Below are 14,848 nucleotides of genomic sequence, written 5' to 3'. Positions count from 1 at the left end.
AGACTTACTCACTTAAACCTAATTATCATGTGTTCTTTGACTGTCAGACACAACATTTTCTATCTGTCTATTACCTCAAGCTAAGGGAATAGACTTCCTATTGCGAAATTGTCTTGAGATCCTAAACAAGGCAAATAGTACTATCAGCACTTCTTGCGCAAATACCTCCTTAGCAGCATCACAAAATCGAAGTGTTCTTGCTCTTGGTCAGTCCTATTCAGGTTTACAGCCAAGATGGATTCAGAGCTAGGTAGTTGAACCACCTGAAGGAGCAGCGCTCCGAAAGCTAGTGCTTCCAATTAAACCTGTTGGACTATAACCTGGTGTTGTGAGATTTTTAACTTTGTACACCCCAGTCCAACACCAGCATCTCAATCACATGTAAGGTCACCATGTCTGTTCCCTGCTGAAAGTGAGCTTCTGATTAAAGATGGATGCAGAATACAAAATGAAATGAGGCCAACCATGGGAAATCTGGTGAGTTCAGCTCAGCAAACCCACAATTTTTCATTTTCCCATCCTGCACAGACCATAGAATCGGAAAATTGGCCCCTAGAGGAACTGAGTTCTTGTCCAATTAACTCATAACGACCAGACTTTCAATTACTTTATTTTCCCTATTTTTGCTTTGTTTTGGCATAGAACTGAAGATACATTCAGCAATAACATTTTATAACCTGCAGTTGGCATAACTCAGTTAGGAATGAAAACATTGGTTTCCATGGACACCAGACATATACTTTGTGTGCAAAAGCTAATGCGATCACATAACTACTCAATCGTATTCAGGAGATATTCCACATTACAACTAAACAATGGCAAGAGTATAAACGTTTTAAGTTACATTGGTCACCTCATCCACTAATTGTTAAGTAATCATTAGAAAGACCAGACTTTGTACTTGCAAGTAAAGAAAGCTGTTCGCTAAAGTAGAGATAATGTTATGAACAGATTATGGACCTTGACTAAGATGAGTTAAAAATAATGTGGACCTTTGAATCAAGTATATGAAATTAAAATCCTTATTGTTGATCTCTTACACACAGTGTGTGTAGAATAGACCAAGGCATATTACCAGATCTGTATATTTGATAGATTAGGATTCCTGGTGATAACAATGGGCCAACAAAATAGATCAAAATGACCATACACCAGGAAGTTAATCATTAATGGTTATTGTTCCTCTTGTGATATTTTACTGATGATCCTGTTGATTTTTCACTGAAAAAAATGTATTCATTGATCATACTTGTGAAGAAAAGCCTCTCTCTGACTCTATAACATACACACAAAAAAAAAATCAATGGAATCGGGCCAAAGGAAAAGCTCAACGAAATCCATTCGATTCAAAGTCAAACAATATTTTTGACATTCAGGTAAGTAATGGCTTTTTTAAAATCGTTGAGACTTTTCTATATAGAAGGAGGAGGAGTTTATACTTAATATGAACTGAAGCATTTGCAAACAAATCACATTTATAAAGAGCAGTGTAATTCAATGATATCACAGTTTGCTGAATTACATTTCAAAGCAGAGGTGAGAGGAGATTATTGTGCACACAGGCTGTTTGACTGCTGCTGCCTCTCCTTAGGGGTCTGAGACTGCACAAAGGATGTCTTGCCGTCATGCATTTTTAACCCTTTGATGACTTCATCTAGATTTCTGGGCTGCAACTCCGTCCCCACGCCGAACCCAACCCCCGCTCTGATCTCCATCCCCACTCCTAGCTCCTAGCTCCCAGCCCTGCTGCATTTTCACCATCCCTCCAGAACTACCCCTCTCGGAGGATGAAAGATCAGTCCTCGGCAGAGGCCTCACCTTCATTCCCCTATGCTCTCGGATTAACGAGTTCAACACACGACGAGACATCGAACAATTGTTCCGCCGCCTTTGCCTCCACACCTACTTCTTCAACCAGGATTCTTGCCCACCCTCTGATGACCCCTTCTCCCACCTCCAACACACCCCATCCACCTGGACACCCCGTGCTGGCTTCTTACCTGCCCTCGATCTCTTCATAGCCAACTGCCGCCGCGACATTAACCACCTCAACCTCTCCACCCCCTCACCCACTCCAACCTCTCACCCTCGGAACGTGCAGCCCTCCACTCCCTCTGTTCCAACCCCAACCTCACTATCAAACTGGCAGACAAGGGAGGCACGATAGTAGTTTGGCGCACCAATCTTTACACAGCTGAGGCTAAACGCCAGCTCGCGGACACCTCCTCCTTCTGACCCCTTGACCATGACCCCACCTCCCACCACCAAACCATCATCTCCCAGACCATCCATAACCTCATCACCTCAGGAGATCTCCCATTCACCGCCTCCAACCTCAGTCCCACAACCCCGCACCGCCCGTTTCTACCTCCTGCCCAAAATCCACAAACCTGACTGCCCCACCCGACCCATTGTCTCAGCCTGCTCCTGCCCCACCGAACTCATCTCTGCATACCTCGACACGGCCCTGTTCCCCTTAGTCAAGAACTCCCCACCTACCTTCAGGACACCACCCACACTCTCCACTATTGTTGCTTCCCCAGTCCCCAGCGCCTTATCTTCACCATGGACATCCAGTCCCTGTACACCTCCATCCCCCATCACGAAGGACTCAAAGCCCTCCCCTCCTTCCTTTCCCACCGTACCAACCAGTACCCTTCCACTGACACCCTCCTTCGACTGACTGAACTGGTCCTCCCCCTGAACAACTTCTCTTTCCAATCCTCCCACTTCCTCCAAACCAAAGGAGTAGCCATGGGCACCCGATTGGGCCCCTGCTATGCCTGCCTTTTCTTAGGATATGTGGAACAGTTCATCTTCCGCAGCTACACTGGCCCCACCCCTCACCTTTTCCTCCGCTACAATCGATGACTGTATCGGCGCTGCCTCGTGCTCCCACGTGGAGGTTGAACAGTTCATCCACTTTACTAACACCTTCCACCCAGACCTCAAATTTACCTGGACCGTCTCAGACTCCTCCCTCCCCTTCCTAGACCTCCCCATTTCTATCTCGGGCGACCGAATCAACACAGACATTTACTATAAAGCGACCAACTCCCACAGCTACCTCGACTACACCTCCTCCCACCCTGCCCCCTGTAAAAATGCCATCCCATATTCCCAATTCCTTTATCTCCACCGCATCTGCTCCCAGGAGGACCAGTTCCAATACCGAACGACGCAGATGGCCTCCTTCTTCAAAGACCGCAATTTCCCCCCAGACACGGTCGCCGATGCTCTCCACCGCATCGCCTCCACTTCCCGCTCCTCTGCCCTTGAGCCCCGCCCATCCAATCGCCACCAGGACAGAACCCCACTGGTCCTCCCCTACCACCCCACCAACCTCCATGTACATCGTATCATCCATCGTCATTTCCGCCACCTCCAAAACAGACCCCACCACCAGGGATATATTTCCCTCCCCCCTCTCATCAACATTCCGAAAAGACCACTCCCTCCGTGACTCCCTCGTCAGGTCCACACCCCTCACCAACCCAATCTCCACTCCTGACACCTTCTCCTGCAACCGCAAGAAATGCAAAAACTTGCACCCACACCTCCCCCCAAGGCCCCAAGGGATCCTTCCATATCCGCCACAAATTCACCTGCACCTCCACACACATCATTTACTGCATCCGCTGCACACAATGTGGCCTCCTCTATATTGGGGAGACAGGCCACCTACTTGCGGAACATTTCAGAGTACACCTCTGGGACACCCAGACCAACCAACCCAACCACCCCGTGGCTCAACACTTCAACTCCCTCTCCCACTCCACCAAGGACATGCAGGTCCTTGGACTCCTCCATCGCCAGACCATAGCAACACGACGGCTGGAGGAAGAGCACCTCATCTTCCGCCTAGGAACCCTCCAACCACAAGGGATGAACTCCGATTTCTCCAGTTTCCTCATTTCCCCTCCCCCCACCTTGTCTCAGTCCCAACCCTCAAACTCAGCACCACCTTCCTAACCTGCAATCTTCTTCCTGACCTCTCTGCCCCACCCACTCCGGCCTATCACCCTCACCTTAACCTCCTTCCACCTATCGCATTTCCAACGCCCCTCCCCCAAGTCCCTCCTCCCTACCTTTTATCTTAGCCTGCTTGGCACACTTTCCTCATTCCTGAAGAAGGGCTCATGCCCGAAACGTCGATTCGCCTGTTCCTTGGATGCTGCCTGACCTGCTGCGCTTTTCCAGCAACACATTTTCAGCTGCAGTTTTTCTTTCCCTCTGTTCACCTAAAAATCCAATTTGATCTGTAGTTTTATATGTACCTATTCTTTTTTCTCTGGCAAGCTGTTTTACACACTTCAGCCAACAAAGTGCTGAAGTTTAAAAGCTATGAAACTGTATTTAGGACAGGATGGTGGTCACCCATAGTGGTGAGCTGGTGTCACATGCTGTATCTGCACATGCACAGATATTATTCTGTTGTTATGCATAATCACACCAGTGGTTCAAACATTGAGTGTTGCTCAAGTGGTAAAGGTAGCATGATAAAGACTTTTATTGTAAAAAGAGCACTGGGATTCCAGTGGGGGAACGGTGACCACAGCCTGTTAAATTGGCAAAGAACACGGAGAAATGTGAGCTGGTGACAAAGTAGTGAGTGGCAACATATTTGAAGGCATGAGTGTAATATGTGCTTAAATGTTCTTCTTTATTTATAGTAGAGAGATATAGTGGATGAAACTTGGTCATTCTGCCAAGGCGGCGGTCCTGGAGTTTGCTGCCAATGAATGGAGGCAACCTATAGGCCAAGATGAGGTTGGACAAAGTTCCTTTGGTAGAGAGATGCCAAGGGCTCATATCTGTCAATTTCTGTAAATAGTGCTGAGGAGGGTGTGGGAGTATAAACAGGGCAAGCTGAAATAAAGGTAGTATTACAACTTTGGAGTTTTGTTGACTTCAGGAAGGAAACTGCTTCAATGTTGAAAGGTCTACAGTTTAGACATTGGTTCACATCTCCCAATGGTTTCAGTGGTTGTTTTGAGGAAGTGTGTTGCTGCAAACTAATCTTTAAAAGGATAATGATGCTTCCAATTCTCCTTTTTAGTTTCTTGCACTGCACAATCTAGCCCTAAAAAGACAAGCTGTTACCATTGAGAAACAGGCAGCTTCAGAGGATGCAGTGCCGCATCTTAGCTACACATCTAGTACTAGCTCAGATGCAATCAATGCAGCAAGTACACATGACTCAACTGTAAAACAATGGAAGCACTGGTAATGCACATCACAGTTGCAAGAGCAACTGTAAGAGACCAAGACAGTGCAGGTATCTGGCACTCATATTTTCTGGAGTCAACCTGGATGTAGAGTCCATATCTGACGATGAACCTGTGGAATTATCCATCAGGCAGATGGTGTTAGACATATTATGCAAGTTAGATGGTGATGCGGGAGAGAATCCAATGGGTTGGGGAGTCCTTGCAGACCACGAGCACAGTGACCACCCATTCTTCAGATCAAATAGCTTCCTCCATTGAAAGACGGGTGACATCCATGAAGGCCCAAATCAAGCAGCTCACCTGATCAGATATTGGGTATGTATGCTGACCGAGGAGATCTGTTACCAGGTTCAGGGCAATAGGGAGCGGAGGAGCTGGGTTTCTCTCAAACCAGGAAGGGTCAAATGGAAGCTCGAGAAGCAGATGAGCAGCTGCAGTTGCCATTGAGGGCCCTTTCCCAGGGTACCAGAGCCTGTTTAACTGAACTGGCCCCTTACATCTCATTCAGTTTTCCCTTTTGATTTATCCCTCAACTGTGTTGGTTTGTCTATTTGTTTTTGTATCAGTTAGAGCTAGAATTAAAGAGGAATGGGTTCAAAACTTAGGTATTAATAAGATTACCTTGTAATTTAACTTTGATCTGCTCAAGCTACTGTATTGATTAAAATATAGATTTTTTTTGTTCACACTATAAACCTAGAGTCTGATTTCAGTTATTCAAGAGGTCTAGTACTGGTAATTTTCAAAGTCCAGTTTGGAAGCACTGGGGTCAATTTTGACAGTCATTGAGTATTTGGATTTAACTCTATTGTGAATACATCGATAGGGAAGCTGGTTTGATATGGTTTTCTGTCTCCACATCAGAATAGGAATATTTGTATTTGTGGGGTTCTAGCTGCTTGTTGTTATTTGGTGACTTGTAGCCCTTACATGGTCCTGATGTTCTTGGCTGGGAGCTAACTGGAGAAGGCATCAAGGACCATGAAACTGTAATCGAACTGGAAACACAGTGTGTTCTTATAATCTTCTGATTATCAGAGCATTTCTTATTTTCAAGGTATCAGACTGTTCCATGGACCAGATTGCACAGTGAACTGTTGCAGCTCAATTTCCTCTTCAGTGACTTGTTATCAGGGATCCTGGGCTGTGTCCATTAGTTCCTCCTCTGACTAGGCTTCCCCTCTCTGAAGGGTAAAGTTGTGCAAAGTACAGTAAACAATGACCATAAGTGACACTCCCACAAGTGCACATTGGAGGAGACCACCTTGATCTATCCAAATATACCTTGATGAATGGTCTGCTTCCAGAAGACCCTGGTTGATGCAAGGCTTTCATCATATCTATGCTTGACCCAAATTACAAATGTAAAATTCAGTCTAGTGATACAATTTGATGTTGAATACCCCACTGCAATTTCAACTTCCTTCTATTAATTTCTAAATCATTAGCGAATTGCTGAAGATCATTTTCTCAGATGCATTGTTGCCATCACGGTACTGTTGTCTGCATTTCAGCAATTGGACCTCACATTTCACTCTCTCATGTCCAGTTAGGATTTCACGTCTCCCAAGGGTAAATGCACTGAAAAAAAGTCTAACCAAAATAATTTCTCTCTCTAACAAAAACCATTGTACATTATCACTCCTTGCCCTCTGTAACCATTCACCTCAAGTACTCTTCCTCCTTTGTTCTTCAAAAATTGCTGTCTCTTCAATGCCACTCTCACTGATCTAACCACTGTCAGAACACCTACAAAAATGGGTTGTTTGATTCCTTAACAGTTCCCTTCAGAGTGTTTCTTTTCTTCAATCTATACAATTGCCTTCAAAGTAATGTTTAGAAATGGTATCAGTTTCCATAGTTATGCTGCAACACCGAGCTCTAGCCCTCCAACTTTCCATTGCCTCTATTGTCAGACTGGGATGAGTTCTAATATCCTCCATTTGAATATTGTGGAGACCTAAACTATCAATGGATCTTGTAGGGCTATCAGAAAAGAGAGGATAAGTGGTACTAATTGAATAGCTCCTCCTCACTTGCACAGACATACCTTTACCAGTCTACAAGAATTCCACTCCTCTGTTTCAAACTGCAGAGTCTTTGGTGACCAAACTCCGATAATAGGGTTTTGTTTTAATCAGAAGTGAGTCTGCGAATGTACAGATATATAGTAGCCTGAACGTTACTGGATGAACAACAGCATGGTTGTCAGCATTCACTATTACTACTGGACAAATCAAGCAGCACAATCTGTTATCTAATGACACACTGTTAAATCCAGAAATTCAGAACATAGTTCCAGTAATGCCTGCCTGTCCACATACGCTGCATTCTTCTCTTAGACAGTCCTTCAGGATTGAGGATTATTTTTTCCATTTGGATTTGATGGGTTCTGAGGTGAATTCTCCAACAGGAAATCTCCAGACTCTGTCACGTGATTTTTAACTTTGTACACCTCATACCACCAGGTTATAGTCCAACAGGTTTAATTGGAAGCACTAGCTTTCGGAGCACCACTCCTTCATCAGTTGATGAAGGAGCATTGCTCCAAAAGCTAGTGTGCTTCCAATTAAACCTGTTGGACTATAACCTGGTCTTGTGATTTTTAACTTTGTACACCCCAGACCAACACTGGCATCTCCAAATCATGACATATGAGGTGAATATCATTTGAAAGGTTTGACAAAACAGTCTGCTACAGAATGGAAAGTGAACACATTTTTCATAGTCTTACAGTTGATCTTAAACAGTGGAGGAAAATGGCTACAAGAATGGTTGGAAGAGGACCTTAGTTTTGTAGGTGTTTAGTCAGCTGCCCATTTTCTCATATGCTTCTAGGAAGTTGTTGATAGTGATCTGGAGCTCAATTTCTGAATGTGCGCACACTTAATTGTCAGCTGCATATCGGAGCTCACTACCTGTAGTTAGAGACAGTCTTAGCCAATAGAATCTGTTCATTTACCAATTACAACATGAACTTGTGTCACCTATCCACAGAATCTGGAGGAGAGTCACTGGACCCAAAATGTTAACTCTGATTTCTCTCCACAGATGCTGCCACACTTGCCGAGTTTTGCCAACAATTTCTGTTTTTGTTTCAGATCTTCAGCATTGCAGTGCTTTGTTGTATTTTAGTGATGTTGGGCTGCTGGATTACTATTTCCAAGAGAGAAGAAAACTAATCCCCAAAAGAAGGAGAACTCAATGTTCAATTGTTAACTTAGGCTGGCCAGACAATTATCTAATAAAAACTACAGTTTGCCACAAAAGGGTCGAGTTGGTTCCAAATTATAAAATCACAGAATTATAGAATTCCTACAGTGTAGAAGCAGGTTGTTTGGCCAATTGAGTCCACATTAACTCTCCAAAGAGCATCCCATGCAGACCCAACCCGCAACCCTATCCATGTAACCCTGCACTTTCCTGCTTATCCACCTAGTCGGTATATTCAGAGATACTATGCGCAATTTAGCATGACCAATCCACCTAACATGCACATCTTTGGACTGTGGGAGGAAACCAGAGCACTCGAAAAAGAAACCCATGCAGACATGGGGAGAATGTGCAAACTCCACATGCAGACAGTTGTCCAAGGGTGGAATGGAACCTGGTTCCCTAGTGCTGTGAGGCAGCCGGGCTAAGCCCCCCCCCTCCCCCTCCCTGTGCCGCCCACCAAGCAAGTATGCTTATGTAGGAATAACCAGAGGAGATTCTGTGTACATGCCCCTTCATTTTGGCTCCTGGGTGATTGAATCCTTTCAATGTGCCAATGATAAGAATTTTGGGGTGTTAGTCACCACCACCATGACAGGCAGGCATTCTGGCAGTGACCCTGGTGTAAGAAGATGGTTCATGAAGATGGTTTCACGGTTATGCGCTGGTGGCCTTGAACTCCTCAAAGGAGCTGCAGTGCCTCCAGCCAAGTGGAGGAGAGGAGTGTTTGATGGGTTTGAGCCTTTTTGCACATTGACTTAACCTTCTCACCTCCATGTGCTGCTGCTTCTTATTCCAAATCCCATGGGGAAAGCCAAAGCTTTGTCTGAATTGCTCTGAGTATAATGGAGAACTGGCAGTGGTTGGAGGGCAGAGGAGCTAATTGGGAGCTCAAATTTATAAAGGTTGAGTAAGACTGAAGTGTGGTAAGGAAGCAGTCAAATGCAAATCTAGTTGAGAAAGATGGTGATAAAAGCAAGTTGGAAAAATGTTAGTGAAGTTACGGATCAGAAGACAATTTGGAACTCTTTAAAGCTCTGAAATTCTTAACTGCAGTTAAATTGTGAATGGGGAGCAGCAGTGTCTATTTCATACAGACCTAAATGTTTCCAGAATAGCACAATGACATTTGACCAGGGATGTGGCAGTCCTTGCAAATGAGCACTCATGATTTGCTTCCCTAAATGCCACAAAGATTTTGAGAAAAATAGCATCCAGCACATTAACCAAGTGGTATAGCCCCTTAAGTAGCAATTTCTTTGATTTTCTTTAAGTCAATAGCTGCGTATAATTGCTAAAGATATCAAGAAAATTCAAGTCCATAGTCTGCATATGTTAACACAAGGAGCTGAAACAGCCAGAGCCAGGCATGCCACTTCACATCTGGACAAGTTCTTGCAATGACAGAACTTATCCACTAGGGTGCGCTTCCAACTCAAGAAAGAACAAAGGTCTCCTCAGCTCACCATGAAACTCAAACACACCTCTCGGTGACACCAAGCACTGGAGTCGGAAAATTGCAACTCAATTCTCAACTTCAGTTTACTGATTAAAATACTTCTAAAATGGAAAACAAAGGGTCTCACATGGCAAGTTTTAAACTCAGATTTTTACACCACATACCTCACAAGTTCCTGGAAGTCTGTCACATCAACCTGTAGATTGTTACTCCCTTCAGGTGAAAGAGGAGGTGGTACAGATGAAAAAGCAGGAATGATTGGTTCTTCAAAATCACTTGACAAAGAAACACTGGAAAAATGCAAAACATGACAAAGCCTCTCAAAACATGTTCTCTCTTGGTTTCGAACAAATGAAAGACAACAGTGTAGTTTTTATTGTCAATAGTTACTGATCTACGCAGGAAAAATTGCAATGTACTGACAGTCTAATCACATCAACAAGATAAAATGACATCATGTTAGGTCCATTTATTGGGGTATATTTTCACATTTCAAACAATTTCCATGGTGCAGAAATGAGAAATAATGTTGATTCTTTCCCTCAGTAACTCCAATGCACACTGGAGATAGCTCCACCCATCTATCACTCTTAAAAGCAGTTGACTTCGGTTCTCATTTTGCTCTAATTTAAAGAAAATATTTGAATGCCAGAAAAACAATTTTAAAGTGTAACCCTTAAATGAAGGTCTTAAATAAAGTCAATAAATTGACAGAGCCATACCAGACCATAAGCCTGCTTTCTCACACCAACCAGCATGGGTTGAATTTCTGCAATGGCGGACAATACCACGAAGGACTCTCAGTCAGTTTCCCCCATCCCCGGAGATGTGAAGGCCTTCAGGCTAAATACCACCAGTCGTCTCTCTCTCTCTCTCTCTATAGAGAGAGCAACTCTGTGGTCTTGCAAGTTACGACAACATCATCAAAAGAGAGAGATGACTTATGGTGGTTTAACTCGAGGGTTACCCTACCATCAACTAAGGAGAAAGACTAACTAGAGAGTGTTCTTCATGGAAACTTCAGGTGCAAGTGAACCCAGGCTGCTGGCATCACTTTGTACTCCAAAATCTGCTGTCCAGCCAACTAAGCTAACCAGCAGGGGTGAAGCAAAGTCAAAAAGTAACTTTGTATTGAATATTATCCTTTAAAATAAAATGCAAACATAAAAATGTTTTCAGGGAGTGTGTGTGAAGTATTTTGGCGCACAGTCACTCTTTGTAAACAATGTGGGACTAAAAGGCTCTGGGTACGACCCAAGTAATGTGTTAGGACCACGTCCAGAGTCTCTGTGTCAGTCAGTATACATGATGACCATGCGAGTAAAACCCATCAACAATTTCGATTCTGACTTTCAATGGAAATTGGCATTGGTTAATTCTGTTCTCATAAGTCACACTTAGAATATTTTTAAAAATTAGCACAGATCTCCCAGTTCTCAATAGCAACATGCCCAGAGATGCTTGCTGTTCTTGATAATTTTGAAAAGCTAACTTACCCCCAAACATAGAACATATGTTATATTGGAACTAGACAATACGTGCAGGAGTAGGCCATTCAACCCTTCAAACCAGTACCATCATTCATTACGATCATGGCTCATCATCCACAATCATTATCCTGTTCCTGCCTTATCCCCATAACCCTTGATTCCACTATGTTTAAGAGCCCTATTCATCTCTTTCTTGAAAGTATCCAGAGACTTGGCCTCCACTGCCTTCTGGGGCAGAGCATTCCATATATGGCTTCATGGATGCGCTTGACCACGACACCAAACTGTCAACCACTCTGCAAAGACCTCAGAGTTGAAAATTGGGTTATTTGGCCAATATCAATGCTTTCTTTTAGACTGGAGTTAATTAAAGCTGTTCCTGGCATGGATGAAATTCATAAAATAAGACATGTGAACTGCCTGCAACTGCCACCTCTTCCCTAATTGCCTGCCCAAACATGCTCTCATTTAACTAATGGAGGTGTGTGTGTGCGTGGGGGGGGGGGGGGGGGCGCAGTAGAATGTTGATAGCATCAGGACATTTATCTACCCATTTGCTGTTGAGGTCCCTAGGAGGCAAACTAATACCACTTGAAGGCCTCATCCAGTCCCCACTGCTATTTTATCTGCAGCATACCTCACAAGGTGTTTTTGTAGTCCTGTTATGTCAGTGGTTGGTTTATCTGCATCATCAGTTTGCAGAGGTAAAGGTAGAGAAGGAACTGGCTGTTCACATTCAGAAGGCACTGGAACACTGGAAAGTAAGAAACACACAATCAATAGCATTCACTAAAAGATATTCTCGAACAAAAATATTAATGACATTATAGATTTACCTTCTAGAAATGATTCCACTTGATACAAAAATCAGTGACTAACAGTCAGAAATTTGGACCAATACATCTCATTTTTCTTAAGTTACACAATTTGAAATTTGCTATCAAACCCCTTGCACTCCAAGGATTCCACCTTCAAGGCAACATTTGCAGCCTCACCAGTGGCCAAGCCAGACAACTTTCATAGATTCCAAGACAAGCAAACTGCTTCTGAGGCTATGACAATGGCCAGGAATAAATAAGCGACGATTATTTCTGGACAAGACCTTCAGTGATGTTATTACACCAATCATGCCAGAAGAGAGCAGAAGAGTGCAGACGATGAGGAAGGCAGAGAGGAGACAGGTGCAAGAGACGCCGGGAGAAGTACCTGTCAGGAACAAGTTGAAGCTTTTGGAAACAGTAGAGTCTGATGACACTACCAGTTCGCAAGGCGGCCATGTTTGTCAATCAAAAGTTGCCGCAGAAGCAGAGCGGAAGAGTCGGACATCACATAGAGCCGTGGTAATAGGGGACTCCATCGTGAGAGGAACTGACCGGGGTTTTTGTGGCAGCAGACGGGATTTAAGGATGGTGTGTTGCTTTCCTGGTGCTAGAGTGAAAGACATCGCGGACAGAGTGCAGGACATCCTCAAGGACGAGGGTGAAGAGCCCGAGGTGGTGGTACACGTCGGCACAAATGATGTCGGGAAGAAGAGGAGGAACATACTACAGCGAGACTTCGCAGAACTAGGAAGAAGGCTAAAAAGCAGGACGTCCAAGGTGGTTATCTCCAGTTTGCTTCCAGTTCCTCGGGCTAGTGTGGCCAGAAACCGGGAGATAATGGACTTGAACGTGTGGTTGGGGAACTGGTGCAGGAAGCAAGGTTTCAAGTTCTTGGATCACTGGGGTATATTTTATGGTAACCATAAATTCTACAAGAGAGATGGCTTGCACCTTAATAGAACAGGGATCGGCATTCTGGCAGGCAGGTTTTCTGCTGCAACACCGCTACATTTAAACTAAGTAGCGGGGGGGAGGGGACAAGCTGGATGTTTAAAAAGGAAATTGAAGGGGTAGTTAGAACAAGAGAAGTCAAGAAAGACAACTGTATCAAGGAGGCAGAAAACTGGAAAAGGCATCATGCTGTAAAGTTGAGTGAAATAAGGGTTGAGGGGAAGGGTGAGAGCAGTAACAAATTAAAAATTCTATATATGAATGCACGAAGCATTAGACACAAGGTGGATGAGCTTGAGGCTCTTTTGGAAATTGGCAGATACGATATTGTGGGGATAACTGAGACGTGGCTTCATGGGGACAGGGCCTGGGAAATGAATATTCAAGGCTACATGTGTTATCGTAAGGATAGACTGACGGGCAGAGGGGGTGGGGTGGCCTTGTTGGTAAGGGAGGATATTCAGTCCCTTGCGCGGGCGGACCTAGAGTCAGGGGATGTAGAGTCAGTGTGGATAGAGCTTCGAAACACTAAGGGTAAAAAGACCCTCATGGGAGTCATCTACAGGCCCCCAAACAGTAGTCTGGATGTTGGAGGTAAGTTGAATCAGGAGCTGAAATTGGCTTGTCGCAAAGATGTTACTACAGTTGTTATGGGGGATTTTAACATGCAGGTAGACTGGGTGAATCAGGATGGTATCGGGCCTCAAGAAAGAGACTTTGTGGAGTGCCTCAGAGATGGATTTTTAGAGCAGCTGGTGCTGGAGCCGACCAGGGATAAGGCGATTCTGGATCTGGTATTGTGTAACGAACCAGAATTGGTCAGTGACCTCGAAGTGAAGGAGCCATTGGGAAGTAGTGACCATAATACAATAAGCTTCAATCTGCAATTTGAGAGGGAGTGGGTACAATCTGAAGTGACAATATTTCAGTTGAATAAAGGGAAATATGGAGCTATGAGGGAGCAACTGGCCAAAGTTCAATGGTTTAATACCTTAACAGGGAAGACCGTGGAGGAACAATGGCGGATATTTCTGTGTATAATGCAGAAGATGCAGGATCAGTTCATTCCTAAAAGGAAGAAAGATCCCAGGAGGAGACATGGGCGGCCGTGGCTGACAAGGGAAGTAAAGAAACATAAGGTTAAAAGAGAAAAAGTATAACTTAGCGAAGATAAGCGGGAAAACGGAGGACTGGGAAGCTTTTAAAGAACAACAGAGGATTAGTAAGAAGGAAATACGCAGAGAAAAAATGAGGTACGAAGGTAAACTGGCCAAGAATATAAAGGAGGATAGTAAAAGCTTTTTTAGGTATGTCCAAGGCAAAAAAATGGTTAGGACAAAAATTGGGCCCTTGAAGACAGAAGCAGGGGAATATATTACTGGGAACAAAGAAATGGCAGAGGAATTAAATGGGTACTTCAGATCTGTGTTCACTGGGGAAGACACAAGCAATCTCCCTGAGGTAACAGTGGCTGAAGGACCTGAACTGAAGGGAATTTCTATTTGCCAGGATTTGGTGTTGGAGAGACTGTTAGGTCTGAAGGTTGATAAGTCTCCGGGACCTGATGGCCTGCATCCCAGGGTACTGAAGGAGGTGGCTCGGGAAATCGTGGATGCGCTGGTGATTATTTTCCAGAGTTCAATAGAATCGGGGTTGGTTCCTGAGGATTGGAGGGCGGCTAAT

The 14,848-nt window shown here is 44.3% G+C and overlaps 1 protein-coding gene across 3 annotated transcripts in view; it reads right to left on the bottom strand.

Moving 5' to 3' along the window:
• The window catches only part of tacc2 (transforming, acidic coiled-coil containing protein 2), a 264,812-nt gene that overhangs the window by 122,172 nt on the left and 127,792 nt on the right, over positions 1–14,848 (bottom strand). For all 3 annotated transcript variants that reach the window (XM_072557490.1, XM_072557491.1, XM_072557492.1), the window contains exons 13-14: positions 12,031–12,147; positions 10,068–10,193 (exon numbers count right to left, since the gene is read on the bottom strand). In XM_072557490.1, coding sequence (XP_072413591.1) covers positions 10,068–10,193; positions 12,031–12,147 — 243 coding nt within the window. The remainder of the gene's footprint in view (positions 1–10,067; positions 10,194–12,030; positions 12,148–14,848) is intronic.

Source organism: Chiloscyllium punctatum, chromosome 38 (assembly GCF_047496795.1).
Source record: "Chiloscyllium punctatum isolate Juve2018m chromosome 38, sChiPun1.3, whole genome shotgun sequence".
Lineage (NCBI taxonomy): Eukaryota > Metazoa > Chordata > Chondrichthyes > Orectolobiformes > Hemiscylliidae > Chiloscyllium > Chiloscyllium punctatum.
The sequence above is the reverse complement of the archived record's forward strand: the minus strand, read 5'-3'. Positions and strand labels throughout refer to the sequence as shown.